General features: G+C 39.5%; 1 protein-coding gene across 4 annotated transcripts in view; it reads right to left on the reverse strand.

Annotated features, from left to right (window-relative positions):
- Positions 1-1,718: 1,718 nt before the first annotated feature.
- ELMOD1 (ELMO domain containing 1) overlaps positions 1,719-17,370 on the reverse strand; it is a 44,491-nt gene continuing 28,839 nt past the window's right edge. For 3 of the 4 annotated variants that reach the window (XM_023920162.2, XM_086881960.1, XM_086881961.1), the window contains exons 6-11: positions 12,383-12,512; positions 9,178-9,311; positions 7,902-7,970; positions 5,541-5,591; positions 3,924-4,057; positions 1,719-3,080 (exon numbers count right to left, since the gene is read on the reverse strand). In XM_023920162.2, the coding sequence (XP_023775930.1) occupies positions 2,908-3,080; positions 3,924-4,057; positions 5,541-5,591; positions 7,902-7,970; positions 9,178-9,311; positions 12,383-12,512 (691 nt within the window). In that variant the 3' untranslated portion in view covers positions 1,719-2,907. Of the gene's footprint in view, positions 3,081-3,923; positions 4,058-5,540; positions 5,592-7,593; positions 7,618-7,901; positions 7,971-9,177; positions 9,312-12,382; positions 12,513-17,370 lie in introns of all 4 variants that reach the window. The other variant, XM_086881959.1, reaches the window with a different exon arrangement.

The raw sequence follows: 17,370 nt of genomic DNA on the forward strand, positions 1-17,370 counted from the left end.
GGTAAATATTTCTGCATTTTAACACATTCAGTCTCCTAATATTATACATTCATCAGTTATATTTTCACCTGCCCACCCAAAGCAATGCATATTCTAAGCAAGGCATATTCTGCATAGCTTCAGCACACTGTCTTGAATGTTATGTAATAAAGTAGCAGCTTAGACTTACAACAGGGCTGTGCCTTTTTAAAATTACACCTGCTGCATGGCATTGCCAATGTAAATGATTTGCCTGAGAAAAATTACCTGTTACGAAAGAAGGTGACCATTTACTTTGCAGCCTGGGCAGGAAGCACTTGCTGCCAGAGATGCACATGGCCAGGCATGAGTCTGAGAGAAAGATGACTGGTGAAATGCAACAACCATGAAGCTGTGGGAAGGTTCTGGAAGCATCCAACCTAAATCTTCTCTATACTAAATTAAACCAAATTCTGTACCCTGCAGTGACTATAAATATTGATTCTTCTTTATTGAAACAACTTTTTACTACTTTTTTCCCCCCCATTTCTTATGTTTTCTCCTCCCTAGGGAAAGCAGCACCCAGTTGCTTGCAGGTCAGTTTGGATCTGTGTTAGATAGCGTAAATTCTAATTAAAAAAAAATAAAAAATACTTAGGTTTGCATCATGGTAAGGGGTCATTCCTGGGGAGGAAGGAAGACAGTGTCCAGCAGGCATCCTCTCCCAGCAGTGCCCAGCCAGTTTTAGGCACCCACCAGGGATATTCTCTGCCCCAGGTTTGACACAGATTTTGGGAACAAGCATGTCACAGGACAAAGCTGAAGCACAAGCGGGCAGGATGATAAGGTTTGATGGCACCAGCATGCAAGCGCTCCACAGGAGAAGGGATTTCACACTTAGCTTCATTAAATCTATCTTCCTGCAAGATAGGAAAAGTAATCACCCAAACCAGTTAGATTATAGTGATACAATCTGACACAGAGCCAGATGACATCTTCTGATTTTGTTTGAAGTTGACACCTTGAGACAAGGCATAGCTGAGAGGATCAGAGCAGTAAGAAGGTAGCAGGAACCTTCCCTCCCGCCCCCACAACTCCATGAAATCCATTGCAGAGTATTAAAAATAAACCAGTGCAACCTAATAAATTGAAGAAGATATTTAAGTCAGAGTGGGACAAGGAAAGAAAGAGAGAGCCTAAAATGTGAAACAATAAAAACTGTTACTAGAAACCTATTTCAAGAGTCACACAAAAAGTCCTTGAGACCTAATGGCTAAAAATAACCGCTTTCCAAAATCAATGGTATTAAGTTAAACATGCACAGTTTTTATTCCTTGTATTCTCATGCAAAATATCCAAATGTTAATATTTCTGTACTTCCAAATTCATTGGAGAAGACTAATTATTGCAACACCCATAAAATTCTGCTGATTAACTCCATGAGTGCAAGTTTCCAGCCGTGTAGAGAAGTTCTGACCCCCAGCTTACATTTTAGCAAAGAAACGAGATGGCTTAAATCCAAGGGGTTTCTTAGGAAGTTGAAGTACTCCCATTGCTTTATTTTTATTTTTGTTAAATAAAGTGATGGCCCAAGCAGTAACTAAAATGATATAAAGCACCTTATCTGAAAAAGCTGCAATTACACTTCAGCCTCGGGAATACCACAGAGCTGCTACAACCCATTTTACCTGATCCATTAATTAAAACATTTTTCCTCTGTATTACTGCAGATCTCAACAATAAAACCCACAGTGCTTCAGTTTAGAATGATGTATAATTTATTCATATAATTCACAAGTAGTTGGACACTACTCAATTTAATCTCCATATGCAAGTGATTTACACAAACATATAATACTAAAATTGATTGCTTAGAAGGTAAAAAATACCATGGGTATGAAATGCCATGGTAGATGCTGTTCAGTATACTACACAATCTTAGTGTCAAATACTTCTATTCATTTATGGTTTTAGAAAAAAAGGCAGTTTGCCATTTTAAATTTTTTTTATTAGTAGTCTGGGAAACATAAGCAGTTTTGTTCTAAACTTTCTAATAATTTATTTCTCCCAGCTCTTAGGAACTGAATTAACAACCAAAGCAACATTTTCAGTAGTTCAAAGAAAAGACACATATTTTTGCTCCTCCCCTGAATTCACCAAGCACCACGTGACCAAATCATGTTGCCTTCCAACATGACACAAAACACTAACCTCTGTATATCCAAAGGAATGTGCAGGAATCTAGACCATACTTTAGCATGGTGGTGTTGGTGACAACAGCCTGATGTTATAATTTTTGGCCCCTGCCAATATCTGTTAGCTGTGAATGTGTTCACAGTTCACTGTGTTAGCATCACCAGACCATTTGGTATTCATGCATTTGATTGCAATTCTGCATAAACTCTTCTCACTGAAACTTGTATCTCATAAGCCTCATTAATTTTGCATTAAGCATATAATGGTTGCATGGAGAAAATTGGACTTTAATGTGTTTGTCTGCATTAGATTAAATTACATTATCTTCTAGATGAGGTCCAAACATGTATTTTGCTTGAAATGCCAGTAGTTATCTTAAAACATACCAAGAAGTTAAAAAGCTTTCACAATACAAGATCCAGCTACTTATTCCACATATACAAAAACACCGCTAGAGAAATACAATTCAATTGTCAATGCTGAATTATGAGGAAAGTCTAAAAAAATAGAAAAACTCTGATATCTGGACATCAATTCAGAAGGTAACACTGCATAATGAGGCAATATGAGCACCCATTTAAAATGAAAAATCCCCAACAAGAGAAGCAGAAGGGGATCATGTGACAAAAATAGATGAACACTGCGCCAAAAACATGCACACGATTGCCATGGTCATTCAGTATGCTAGTGATGGTCTAACAGTGATCTAAATCAAGAGTGAGACAGTGCTTCCAAATAAAATCAACTGAGCAACTACATATTGATTAAACTTTCTGTTGCAGCAAAATGAGGACACAGAGCCATCTCTGGGTTCTGGAGCTGTCTCAGGATGCGCTTGTAAAATTTCTCTCTGACGCGATTGAATTCCATTATGTCCAGTGGATCCTCATCAATCCAGAATTTGTGGAATTCATGCATTAAGTAGCCTACAAAATAATAAGAAGGAAGAAGAGATAAATACAGAATGTAAAGATGACATACAAAATTAGAAAGTAGCCTGGAATTAATAATTACGATCTGCACAGAGAATCCTGGTCCCTGGGATCTGACACCTCATGACACTGGGCAGGAACAAGACTAAACCTGTTCTGGACAATGCCAAAATTGGATGGATATTACACACACTGGCAGAATTACTCACAATAAACACAGAAAGTCACTAGTCCTATTGACATATGGGTCCACAAACTGAAACAAAACCAGGGAGTATAAAAACAGGGAAAGATGATGCAGGTGCTCATTATCAGTTGACTACACATTGAAAAATGTTAGAAGTGTTACTCCCACTAAGCAAAGATGAACAGCAGGCCTCTGCTGTAGAAGGGATGCTTAAATGCAAGAGCTGTCAAAGCACTGTTTTGGTGGTGGAGCTGCAACTCTGCTGAAGAGTGGGCAGTAACACTAGAATGTAGATGCAAGTATCATCTGACAGCTGCATTTAAGGGGAAGCAATATTCAGACACTCCTTAAATCACATTTGCTTTCTTCTCATTATTTAAAAAACAGGAAGGACACTTCTTAAGGAACTTAGTGCATTTTTTTGTTTATACTTGTTTGTTTTACACCTTGGTTTGGTAGTGGCCTCTGTGACAGCTAAGAGATGAATCCAAGCATCCTAAAACCAGGAGAGCAAGACTAGCATTACAGTCCCTGTGCTGTGTCAGCAGAGTTTATTTCTTTTTTTTAATCTATGGGCAGTACAAGAAGTGTTAGCAGAGTACCAATTATGCACTTCCACCCCTTGTCCCGTGCTCTCACCCAGTACTTACAGAAGGTCTGCTGAAAGTGAGTGAGCGTTGGTGCTTCAGGAGCAACGTTGTAGAAATGGGTCTTCAGAGCCCCACTCACCAGCAGGTTGTATGCAAGGTCTGTTATGTTAATGCCCACGATAGCAAAAGAGTAGCTGTAAGGAAAAGCAGCAACCTTTGTTGAGAGTTCACCTTCTTTCAGCACGTTATGAAACACTGATGACCCTGACACTGCAGATTTTGTGTGCTGCTGGGATGTGTTAATTCTCTCCTTTGTGAGTTTCCAAGGTGTGTGTGGGGTGGAAAGCAAGAAAAGCATTTATCCTGTATGTTTTGTACAGCATTTCCCGTGGGAAATACATGGTCACTGTAAAACCAGGAGTTTCATCACTGTGCCAGCCTTTTCAGTGGAACAGTACTGATTAATTCCTACAAAATGAGAACAAGCACAGACGTCCCCATGCTCCTGCATTCACCTCTGAAACAGAGCAAGGACTCCACATGGTGGCTATGGCTGCAGGGTGACCCATCATTTGTTATTTTTAAGTGCCCAAGTTCCCACTGGAACTCATTACCCATAGTTAGGAACATCAGGTTTCAACAACCTGTCCTATAAAGACATTCATATGGCTAAAAAGCCTGTGAAAAAGATCCAGTCAAGTCACCACTAATTTCTTCCTAAAAGACAACTAGAGACAAAGTCCAGAAAATGGGCAAAAGCCTAAATCAGAGCATGCTGGAAACAGAAACAAGAAAATGAGACTCATTAAGCAAACTCTGTCCTGCTAAGAGATATCTACAGGTGAAGTATATTTAAACACAACAAAACTCAGAAACTGGAAGTTAATTGTGAGGCTGGTGCATAAAGAACTTGATGCTTCCAGCAGTGACTATTTCCCAAGAAAGCACATAAAGACTCACATGGTGATAAAAGCAAATATGTTTGGATATTCAGTGACTGGATTTTTTTCTCAGCTAAAGACAGCTGTCTTCTCTAGACTGTCTTGGGTATTTTTTCAACTACCTCTATCAAGCAAACTGAAATATTTTCTTTTCCTTTAACCTTTCTTTTGCGTTTCAGGAGGAAAAAAAACAAACCAGAAGTCCAGAAGTAAACTTCAGCATGAGGCCTAATGCCTAATGGCAAGTTTCACAGAAAAATTAAATATGGGCAGTAAAATCTTGTATTACAGATTTTTAGATACATTCAGAAGGAACATCCTGTTCCATACTCATGAATAATGCAGTTATACCAAACCCACTGTAAAAGAAGAAAAAACCCTCAGTACTATTTCTTCGCTGTTATGTTTTCCTAAATGCAGTTCTGAACCTGGCTTTGATGAAACTTGATCATGTCATGTGCTAAAAAGAATTAAACAGATATTAATTACCACACCATATATAGCACACAGAGAAAGTTTCTCCTTGCTACAAAATTTTATTTTTTTTTCTGAATGTAACTTGAACTGTTTCTCCTGTCATCTTTGATCAAAACCAAGGTATGGTCAAGCAGATGTACATATGCTCACTGAAGTTTCCTTAAAAAAGTACCTAGGAAACACCTTTTCTCCCCCAAATACACAGCATCATTGTTACCTGCTGTGTTTATAGCAAATTTAAAAAGGTCTTTAAACTTACCCAATTGCCTTATCAAACTTTTTCTTCTCCCATTCAGCTTTGCTCAGTTGGCTGAGGAGGAAAAAATAATTAAAATCCAATTATTGCCAAGCATAACTAACAGACAACTATTTTCTTTCAACCTCTCTGATGTTATAACATGGAATGAACATGGTTATTTTACCTTCTTTTACAAGGCTAATCCCATTTAGCACTGCTTGTGAATGATTGGATTGATACAAACAGACTTGCAATGGGTAACTGGTTTAGAGCATTGACAACAAACTCGTCTCACCACTACAAAATGCACCTATGTCAATGCTCTCAGCAAAAGCCCATTGTTTTCTAAGTTGACCACAAAGGTGATCCACTTCAGTTAGGCTTGAGCTGTACAAGAAGATGAAATTATATTTAACTAATCAAAAATGGTTTTAGCTTCTTTCTGTTTTCAGAGATGTATGTGATACTCAGCACTGGAGGCATGATTCACCTGAGGCAGCAAACATGAAAATACTCTGACAGTAAGTTTTTATAGCCAGCCAAATTAGAAATGACTCAACAGCCGAAGATAAGGAACAGTGTTTCCTATTATTTGGCACAATAATGCAGTGCTTTTCAAGGACACTGAAGACGCCTCCCTTAAAATAAAATTAGCTAGGGAGCAGATTGATTTTAAACTAAGTTTCAGCTCTTCAATGATTTAAAAGAGCTGTGTGATCCAACCAGTCATCCCACTAACCAGGTTTGAGTCTACTGAAATCAGCAAGTTTAGCAGAAATCATTGCCTGCATTTATAACCAGATAAAACAGGGGCCTACAACCTTGACATGGCTGTGGGAGTTTTGCCTTAGTAAGGCAAATCGGTCTGCAAGCTTTAGGTCCCAAATTATAGACAGCTACATGTGAAAGCATTGTTCTTAGACTACTCTTGAACTTCAATAAGAATATATGACATTAAAAACAATTCCCTGAGCTTCATGTAAATATAGTATATAAAAATTGTTGTCATTAAGTACTTAAGATTCTAACAGAGTCATACCCATTGTGACCTGAGGGTTACTGGGTGGCATGCATGAGGACAAAACTTCAGCTCCTAAATAGCTTTGCATACAGGAATACACCATTCTTTGCTCATCCTCTAAAATATGAACCATCTTTGAAGGCTGCAGCACAACACCGGTTAGAATAACCCAGGTAAAGACTGAATAATAAAAATGGCACACATAGGATGTGGGAAAGTGAAACAGTTCAACTGAGACAGAAAATCCATTGATCATGATCCTATCAGAAAACAGCACAGCTGCTAAGCAACTGCATCAGGAAGATCACCATGGGCACCACCTGCAGCATCTGTCTTCTACTGAATGCTCTGCAAAGGCATGGAAATTGCACATGCTCACACAGCACTCCAACACTTGGTAATCAAGCATGCAAATGAAGAACACTAACATATTCCAAAAGCTTTTTGTCACACAATTACCATTAGGAACTCAACAACCAAAGAAAATCCAAAAAAACCCCCTGAGATCAAAAGCTTCAGAATTTAGGTGTGAACCAGCTTTATGGGTACTTAACATTGCTGGCAGAAGAAAAATATCTTTTAAGGCAACTGATTTCTATGTAACTGGCTAAGAGGCCTCTACCCACCAATAATTATGGAGTCTCTTATTGACAAATTACCTACAACACAGTTTGTGACACTTGAAGGTACCTGATCTCTCAGCAGTCAGGACAATGGAGTAACCAGATTGGAACCATCATTAGTCAAGGTAGACAGAGTATGTGACTATAAAGAAAGGGGATTTTCAGCTCTGCTAACAAATATTTGGCCTACACTACTTATGATTGTCAGTCACTTTAACCACATCAAGCAAGGTGGATTTCATTTTTGATATGTAAGCATGTTCATATATACCTAGTGTTCCACCCCTGAGTTTGGGTCAACTCTAAAGAAAAGAATATGAATCTCTTGGTGTTGCAACAAAGGCTTTAAGTTTATAACACACCAAATTGTAGAGCAATCTTCATTTACATGTAGTGTCTTAGAAAACTTAGAAAAAAAAAAAAAATATACCTTAGTTCCTTCTTAGTGACTTCCCTTTATTATGAAAAAACACAAAACAAAAGAAACGTAAATAAAAATACAAAAATTACTTGAAATCAGAAGTGAAAACATTTAACACTAAATTTAACTATTTCCAGGATTCAGAATACAAATTTGCCTCTTGAACCTGATTAACTTTCAGGATCAATATTTTAAAACAGACAGCATGTGGCAAAACCCAAGGATATGCCCAACAAAGAGAAAAACCCCAGCCCTCTTCCTCAAAGAGAGCCAGCAAAGTGCCCTCTCAAGTTACTGTTTCTGGTCTCAAGCATTACCTGTATTTAGGGTGAAGAGAATCAGTGAGAACTTGCTGAGCTATCTCAGTGTCCCATTCAGCAAAATACCTGCAGACATACATGTTTAGGATGAATTGTCAAAAAAGAAACAACAAAGAAAGCATCTGAAGTCATACTAAGCTGTCTATACACACCTTTTTAAAGGTCAGGGCATATGTTACACAGTATGAGTACCATCTGACGTGTTAAACTCATTAAACTGCCACTCAGACCCCCAGACTGAAAGATTAAAGCAGCCTCCAACTACAAGTGCACTCCCATAAGAGTTTAGTGAACGTGCATTACCAAAGTCTCCTTTCTACCCACCCTACAGAAAATCAGTTGTTTATGACTGGAGCATGTCGGGTGCTGAGCTGAAGAGAAAGCAGTTCAGGCTTCTTGATCTGGCAGATTCATTAAGCAAGATAAGAGTCAGCACAGAAGACTAAGAAATTAAATACATGGCAGGGATTAATTTCAAATGGAAGTTCAAAGCCAGAGCCAAGAGTCCAGATCCTCGACTGAGATTTACTAGGGAACAACAGAAGGACAGAGGATGATTTATGTCCTTCAATCTGTAAAATCAGAAAATACTTATTTTTTTCCTCATAAGGAGAAGTTATTTTACCAAATGTTTCTAAGTTATGTAACCGCATGCAGAAAATACAAGAGCTGGAGAAAATAACAGGCATCAGCCAATTCCCAAATTAAAAAGCACAGCCATGGCATTAACACCTGGTGTGCATGAATTGGAAGGAAAAAGTGATGTGAACTCACTGCTTAATTTTGAGTTTGACAGAAATTGAAGTAGGAGTCAACCTACCTAAGTCTGCCATTGGCAACTGTGTATCAAGTGTTTTGCTTAAGAATTCAGCATGAAATTCCCAAAGAAAGCAGCTGAGCAGTAACATAACCTTCCCACCTACATACTTCCAGGGCATTTTGTTTAAGGAGATCTAGAGGCTGGTGAAAATATACTTTACATTTTCTTTCTGGTGGAAAGAGAGTGCTAATTTACTGTGCCACAGAGAAACTAAAAAAAGGGCTTAGCAGGTGGTATTACAAGGTTGAATTAGGAATACTGAAAGAAAGAAAACTCCTTTGAGAAGAGAAACACTCCAAAAACTAGGCTAGCAAATAAATTATTTCATTTGCTTAATATGAAGTCCCTAGAACTTTTATAAATTATTCCCACAGATTTGCTAAAATCTGCAAGCAATGCTGCTTTTCATGACTTCAGACACACGTAAATCCATCTGTAGAGGGACATACTTACACCAAGTTATATAAGCCCAGGAGACCCATTCCTCTAAAGTCTGTTTTAGGATCGTCACCTTGGAAACCAATTTCACACCATTGCTTCGAAATCCGAGCTTTCAGTGGCGAATTCGGCTTCAAGCATTTCCACAACTAGGAAGATTACAGGTAAAACATAATGAAGTTTCCACACAGTACAGCTTTTTTTTTTTTTTTTTCCTTTTTCCTCTTTTTAAACCAAGCTAAGTTCTGATCACTGAACAGATGACTGCAGTAACATCACTGCATTGCTATCCCAGCAACCCAAACACAAAAGCAAATGAAGTTCCTCTGGATGTGTGTCTGTGGGGGCAAATCCCAAACCACTCTGAAGTACTGCAGACATTTCAGTCCTAAAAGACCCTTCTGACCTTATCACAGCTGCTCTAACATATCACACAAAGACTTGTTTCGCTCATGCTTTGTGCGTCGAGGTGGTGTCTGCCTCCATAAGCACAGAGACAGGAATGGGCTGGAATTTGGTTGTAAATCACTGACAGAGCAGCAGAGCAGCTTTGAGTCCCTGAGGCTCTGCAGCAATCTTTTCTCTGGCATCTTTTGCAAGTCTCTGGAAAGGTTATAAATCAAGAAAGCTAACTTGGCTACCATAGTGTTGAAAAGCAAATTGGAGAACATTAAAAAAAAAAGAAAAAAAAATCCATTCAAGGACAGCATGTGCACCATCATATTTAACTAAGGAAAGAATCATTCATTTATCTCACATAAAGAAATGTCCAAAGTGATTTAACAAGCCAGATCATCAGCTGGAATAAATCCATTTAACTGCACCGGTCCAGAAACTTTAGTGCCTAAATATCATATTGCTATGCACCTAAAAGCAGCCTAAATTGACATGACAAATACATACTTTTATGCACACCTTGTGTGCCACATCACAAACACACCTTTTCTGAAGTGTATTAAGAAATCAGAATTTAGAATTAAGGAAGTGTGTTAATCACCAACCATGAGTTGGTGATTACACCCTCAAGGAAATCACTTAGACAAAGCCTACTAAAGGGAAAGAGCTGTGTGCATGCATACAGCATGTTACATTTCCCAAATAAAAACAGAAATTGCTTTAATTTTAGCAATTCTAACTGCATTTAAAATTAAGTGCCCTGGGAAGGTTAAAACTTTAATGATTTGAATTTATAATGACTGAATAAAGCATCATTGTTTAAACCAATGTTCATCCATCAACAGTAAATACAGTATTAATCATTAGTCCAATCACATTAAGTTGATCTTTCGTTCATAAAGTGCTCTCCTGGTAAACATGAATAAATGATAGCCATTAGGAATCTGAATTACCCATTGCAGAGATCACTTAGCAGAGTATCTAGAAGGAATGAAAACCAACCAGCCTATTCTCCCACAGTAAGGACTGGAAAATGAATTAAAGCCTTGGACATACTTCCATTTAACATTTGCAAAAGTAGAACATCTGCTGTAAACAACTGCTAATACTGAGGTGAACCTGATACTTTTTTCAACATTATGAGTTTGGATAATGTTGCATAAACTGCACTGTTTAATCTCCCCTCAGACAAATTATCAGTTTCCATTCTGCATTTATGCTCATGCAATTATGTTTTTAAAGCACTTACATGACTACAAATCATTGCTGACATGATTCTCAGGACCTTGCCCTCACAGCCTGGATGGCGGGGAGAGACTACAGCTAGCTCCTTCATCCTTCTCACCTATGATCCCATCCCCAGACCCTGCTTGCTCTCTGGGCAATGTAGATGCCCAGGGTATTTAGGGACATTTTCCTGGAGTAAAAGGCCCTCTTTAATTTGCAATGAGGTGCCTGGATTTTCAGGGACCAACATGGTTGGCTGCCACCTGGATTTCTCACCTGTAAGACACAGGCTTCCTCAATGGGTAAATCTGTGTTCCTTTAGCTAAAACTCACTCTACTCCTATAAATTTGTGCATTTGGCTGCACAGGGACAAGATTTGAACAGGAGGAGCCCATCTGCCCAAGTCTACCTGAAGGTTAGAACATTCCTTCCGGGCACCTCTGGATTTGGACCATTCCTTGGTGAGACTTCCACCTCCCAGCAGCGGGCAAACCTTAAAGGCAGCTTTCCAGACACCAACAGGGACCCAGACCATCTGAGGCATTTTTAGAAGTAGTTACTTGCATCTGACAGTGCTTGTATAACATGCCTACCGGGATTTTTGGAAGACCAAGTAACTGTGGTAAAATTTCCAGAAGCTCTCACTGTAAAATGTGTAAAGCCTTGCACTGCAAGCTACATCATCATCATCTGTTAAAGTTTTCTGTACTTTTGTCTTAAATTGAAAAAAAAAAAACCCACAACCAAACAGATAGTATGTTTTTATAGAAAAATTCTCTAAGAAGGCATTTTGCTTTTAGCCAATAAACTCACTATTACTTATTTTAACACTCTATGTTTATTGGCATTCTCTGAAGCATCTTGCAATACCTATGGTTAAAACCAGGATCAGGGCCAGGCTTGCTATTAGACTGTTTTCCAGAACCTTTATTCTTTCCTCAATTTCTTTCTAACATAAGAATTCTCTAGCTCTTCCTCTGCTGATGGCTTCAAGATAGAAAAAATGCTTTTATTATCTGCTCCAGTGCAAGACTTTCATGAAAGATTGAAGGAAGTAAAACCCAACTGGTACAGTTTTCATGACTCTGCATGTATTATCTAAAGAATAGTTTCATTTCGTTTTCACTTGAAAATATATTCAGTAACTATGAAGTCATCAGCTCCCACTCTTCTGTTCCACACAATAAAAATTACATATTTTCTATTGGTATACATAGACAATGCCCTCAAAAATATAAGAAATTGTAGAAATAAATTTGGTTAATAGAGAAAAATACCCTTCTTGTGTTGGAGAAAGGTGCACTGAAGTAGGACATAAAGCTACTTTTCCAGAGCTCATTGCAGATAGTCCTGTGCTCTAAGACCTGCGTTATCCAGTGCCTAGATACAGTCCAGCCAAGGGAAATGCATTTATCAACCAGGGAGTGAGCTGCTTGCTTGGCAGGTGTTACACCCAGACCAGATAATAATGCTGTGTAGTCTTATCTTAAAAGAGGTACATGATGGAGGAAGGTGATGTTTCAGAGAGGTTTATGAAGCAGGCTTGGGAGCTGACATGAATAAAGGATGCCCTCTAAGTACCTCTTCAGCACCTACCTTCAGCAGCATTTCCTCGTGTTGCGGATTCTCTGAATCGTACGGCTCTCGGCGCAGCTTCTCGACCTCTGCAATGAGATTCCTGTACCCCACAATCTGCAGCAGGCATGCCTGAAGAGAGACTCCCAGCCTGAGGGTGGGGGGAGCAACATACTCCAGCTCAATCATGTATTGCCATGAAACAGCACTACCATGTACACACACAACTAATACACACAACTAGTGTTACATCCATGAATTGATAGTCTCACACTTCACTTGCAACAGGATCATTTCCAAGAGATCAATATTACATTGAACAAGGCATTGTGAAAGGCATAATCTCATTTAGTGCCTTCCTTAGATGATAATATTTGGGATTTTTTAAAAACCGTGAACGGTGATTTTTTACATTGAAATCCCATTATAACTATACGCAGCAGCATTGAATGCCTATAACAAGCACATTACTGAATCTTTCTCCTTGTTCCAATGACAGCTTCTCAAACAATTCCCTGGGATCAGAGATATAAACTTGAAAAAGGCTGAGGGGAGGGGGAAGAAAACTCAGCAAAAGCTAAAAATAATCGTTTTGCTTCTGTGCCACAAAAGCTAGCATAAAGAAGCCAAAACCCTGAAGTAATACAGATTCAAAGATCTGCCTCCAGGCAGATTTGGCTTTTGTCTCATGTTAAGAATAATCATAATGGTTCTCTTTTCATTATAATTCAGATTTTTGTGTTTCCTTTTCACATTTCCTGATGCATCATGAAAAAACCCAAACCAAACACATATGAAATAACTACCCTCAAAAAACCCTAAACCAAACTTAAAAAAAAAACCAGCAGAAAACTCTGCATCAAACAATAGCTTTACATTAAGATTTTATAATACAAAATGCAAGTCATGCAGTATGCAACTGCCATGCTCATAGAAATATTTGCTTATATACAGGAATAAGCCCTTTAATATTTAACCGTGTCTAAAATGATTTGAACACCTGGTATGAATTCAGAGGGCAAGCTAAGTGTGCATCCTTATTCCTCTATGGAACACAGGCTGTGCTGATATTAAGCTGCACAGTTTCCTTGTCTGTGTGTTTGATACACAGAAATATTTCGTTTATTCTGTATACTCTTAATTTTTCTGAACAGAAGGATTGTCACTGCTTATCTTTTGAGGCAGGTCCTGCTTGTCTAAAATGATCTCCCCTCTATGGCAAGGTGACCTGCCTAGGATGAGGAAAAGGATGTAGATGTTGTCTACTAAAACTTTAGTAAAGCCTTTGATCAGCATTCCATCAGTTTCCATCAGCATTCTAGAGAATCTGGCTGCTCATGGCTTACATGGGTGCACCATTCACTGGGTAAAAACCTGTCTGGATGGCCAAACCCAGAGAGTGGTAGGGAATGGAATTACATCCAGCTGGGGACTGGTCACTAGTGATGTTCACCAGGGATCAGTTCAGGACCAGTTCTGTTTAATATCTTTATAGATGATCTGGATGAGGAGACCAAGAGCCCCCTCAGTCAATTTGCAGCTGATATCAGGCTGAATGAGAGTATTCATCTGCTGGAGGGCAGGAAGGCTCTGCAGAGGAATCTGGGCTGGCTGGATCCATGGACCAAGGCCAATTGCATGAGACTCAGCAAGGCAAAGCACTGGGCCCCTCAGTGCAAGAAAGACATTGAGGGGCTGGAGCGTGTCCAGAGAAGGGCAGCGGAGCTGGGGAAGGCTCTGGGGCACAAGTGCTGTGGGGAGCAGCTGAGGGAGCTGGGGGTGTTTAGGCTGGAGAAAAGGAGCCTCAGGGGGGACCTCATCACTCTCTGGAACTGCCTGAAAGGAGGGTGCAACCAGGTGGGGTCAGCCTCTTCTGCCAGGGAACAAGTGACAGGATGAGAGAAAATGGCCTCAAGTTGCCCCAGAAAAAGTTTAAATTGGATATTAGGGAGAATTTCCTTCACCAAAAGTGTTGTCAAGACCTGAAACAGGCTGCAGGAAAGTAGTAGCATCACCATCCCTGGAGGTATCTAAAAGACATATAGATGTGGCACTTAGGGAAATGGATTAATGGTAGATTTGACAATGCTGGGTTAACTGCTGGACTTCAGAATTTTCAGCATTTTCTAACCTAAATGTTTCTATGGTTAATCTAAAGAATCAGAGATGTCAGTTGTAGTTTTATCCCATTTGAGGCTATAACCCTTTCAGACAGAAAAACTTCCACAGTATTCTCCATTCTTTGATGTTTTTTTATTATTATTATTTTTATATTTTTTTAACATGCTTCACTAGCTATAGCTTTCAATTTTACAGAAAGGCTACATTTCAAAGAAAGCTGAAAAGCCTGGCAGACTGTGAATTGCTGTAGAGTATCACTAAATCACAGCCACAATGTTTTTAACTTCTTTATAGCCTCAGAATAGTTTAGAGCAGCAGAACACAGGCTGTGGCAAAGCAGAGCAATTTTATATTAAAAAAATACATGTTTTTAAGATCCAAGGTGCACAACATATTCAAAGTAAACCATTTTTGCACTTTAAAAGCAGTCAAAAACTCCATGCAACGTTATTTGGGTGAGGGGACGGGGGTCAAATTAGATTCCCCCCCCTTCCTCTTCATTAATGCTTTGTTTTCTTGTGAAACACAGGATGCTGGGTGCACAGGATGAGGTGCTGATGTTTCACACCTCCTCCTTGTCATCCTGGTGATGGCTGTGACTGTTCTGAGAGCACAGGAGCAATGTACCTGGGCTTGGACTCTCACTGTACTCAGCTCCAGGTGCTCCACCAGATGGAGGCAAGTCCAAAACTGGAGCAGGGGAACTAGATTGTTAAGTTCCCTCCCAACCCAAGCCTTTCTGTGATCTATGTCTGCTTCCATAGTTAGCGTAGGCTGCACACATCACCACCAGGTTATTCAACCTACTTGTTCCTACTGCTAAATACACACACTTATCTGAGAGGAATTTGATAAAGGGAAATTACCATGGGATGCCCTCTCCTCTTTAGATCACAGCAGCCCACAGCCCTCAAGAACAGCCAGTGCAAGCACCCCTGGGATGCTCGTTCAGCTCTGCAAAGATGCCACATTAACAAAAATGGCTGCATACAGATTTGCAGAAACACATATAGTATGACACATATCCCCTTGTCCTTACCCCAGGAAATTTCAAGTCTCTGCTATTTAACACAAGGCCAGAGCTTCTAAACAAGACAGTTTGGATACAGGTTTTTTATGTTCAAGAGAAGGCAAGGCATTGGTTTTTCCTTAATCGTGTCTAAAGAAAGAGCTGACCTGCTTTTGCTCAAATTTCTCCTGAAAATGTCAGTATAAAATAAATGGCTACCTGTAAAACTTCAGTGCAGATGTCTAAAGTTCAGAAGAAATATGATTAATTTAATATAAGGACAAATTTAGTGCCAGACCGTGTATCTATGTATGTGACATCATCTTACACAATTCAGGTCCCCATTCCTCACTGTTTTAAGAAGATATTTTACCAAATGGGAGGGAAGTGTCACGGTGAAAGGGGATGAGAGACTCAACTGCAGTAAAATATTGACTGCAAGTGTTCTAGTCTGAAAACAATTAAGCATTTGTCCTGTGCTAAGCATATGAACACCAACTGGATCAAAACAAGATAATTCAGGTGATTTTTTGTTTGGGTTGTTTGGGCTCTTCTTTTCCCCCTTTGTGTGGTATATTTAAAAAAATATTATCATAGAATCACAGAATGGTTTGGGTTGGAAGGGACCTTAAAGTTTTTCTAGTCCTAAACCCACTGCCATGAACAGGGACACCTTCCACTAGATCAGATTGTTCAGAGCCCCACTTAACCTGGCCCTGAACACTTCCAAGGATGGGTCATCCACAACTTCTCTGGGCCACCTGTTCCAGTGCCTCACCACCCTCACTGTAAACATACACCTAACATACCTCACTGTAAACCAACATCTAATCTAAACCTCCTCTCTTTCAGTTTGAATCCATCCCCTCTTGTCCTGTCGCTACATGCTCTCCAGCTCTCTTGTAGGGTCTTTTCATGTGCTAGAAAGACCAGATCACCAAAAATGTAACCAAATGTTCAGGGTCCTGATTGCAAGCCAGGGGAAGTCATTTGCACATCTGCTCTCTCTCTCTTCTGAAGGACAACATTTTCTCAGAGGCCAAAGGCATGCCATAAGGGGAATCAGAGGGTGATCTCTGGTGTTAAACAGAAGAATAATTAATTTCTTGTTTTCTCCTGAAATCATTCCATCCAGTTACCCAAGGGTCCAACACTGAGAAGGAAAGTACTTGGATCACCCTGACTGCTAAACATTGCAGTTACTGATGTCCACAGGCCAGGCTCTGAGCTGTGCACATTTACATCTTGCAGTTTTTCCTCATGTGTCACCTTCACTAATTTTGCCATTGCTGGGGGCTTTTTTCCTGAGTTTCAGCAATCAGCACCCTGTGCAACACGAGAGTACCAGTGCTGTTATGCCCTCCTCAGATGGCAGCCTCTCAGAAAGGCCTCACTTTCACTTGAAGCAGTTGGTCTTTCATCACTCTCCCTTTGAAGAGCATGTGGGCAGGGTCAAGAGACACCCCTGGAAAAGCTCTGTGCTCATTTCCAGAAAAAAAAATCACAGGGCTTCTCAGCTATGAGAATGAGGGGTTCTCTTTATTTTGTTTCTCTTATTTTCTTCCTTTCTTTAATAGCTGGGTCAACAATTTTTCAATTCAAAACAATCACAAGAGTTGTCTCTCAAGTTAGAGAGATGCAGTGTATTCTATTTCCCTTATGATCAGTGAAGCCTCATTTTAAGACTACCCAGTTATTGGCCTTTTTACTGAGGGGTGGGCTGGGAGGGAGATTCCTGTAATAAGAAAAAAAAAATATAATTTTCCAACTTAGCTTTTGGGTTTTGTTGTTGCAGCAAGACCTTGGGACAACCTTACCTGTTGATGCTGCTGACCAGTTAAAGAAAAAGAGCTATCAATTTATGGATGCCCATTTTTAA

The sequence above is a fragment of the Cyanistes caeruleus genome, chromosome 3 (genome assembly GCF_971803275.1).
Source record: "Cyanistes caeruleus chromosome 3, bCyaCae1.hap1.1, whole genome shotgun sequence".
Classification (NCBI taxonomy): Eukaryota; Metazoa; Chordata; class Aves; order Passeriformes; family Paridae; genus Cyanistes; species Cyanistes caeruleus.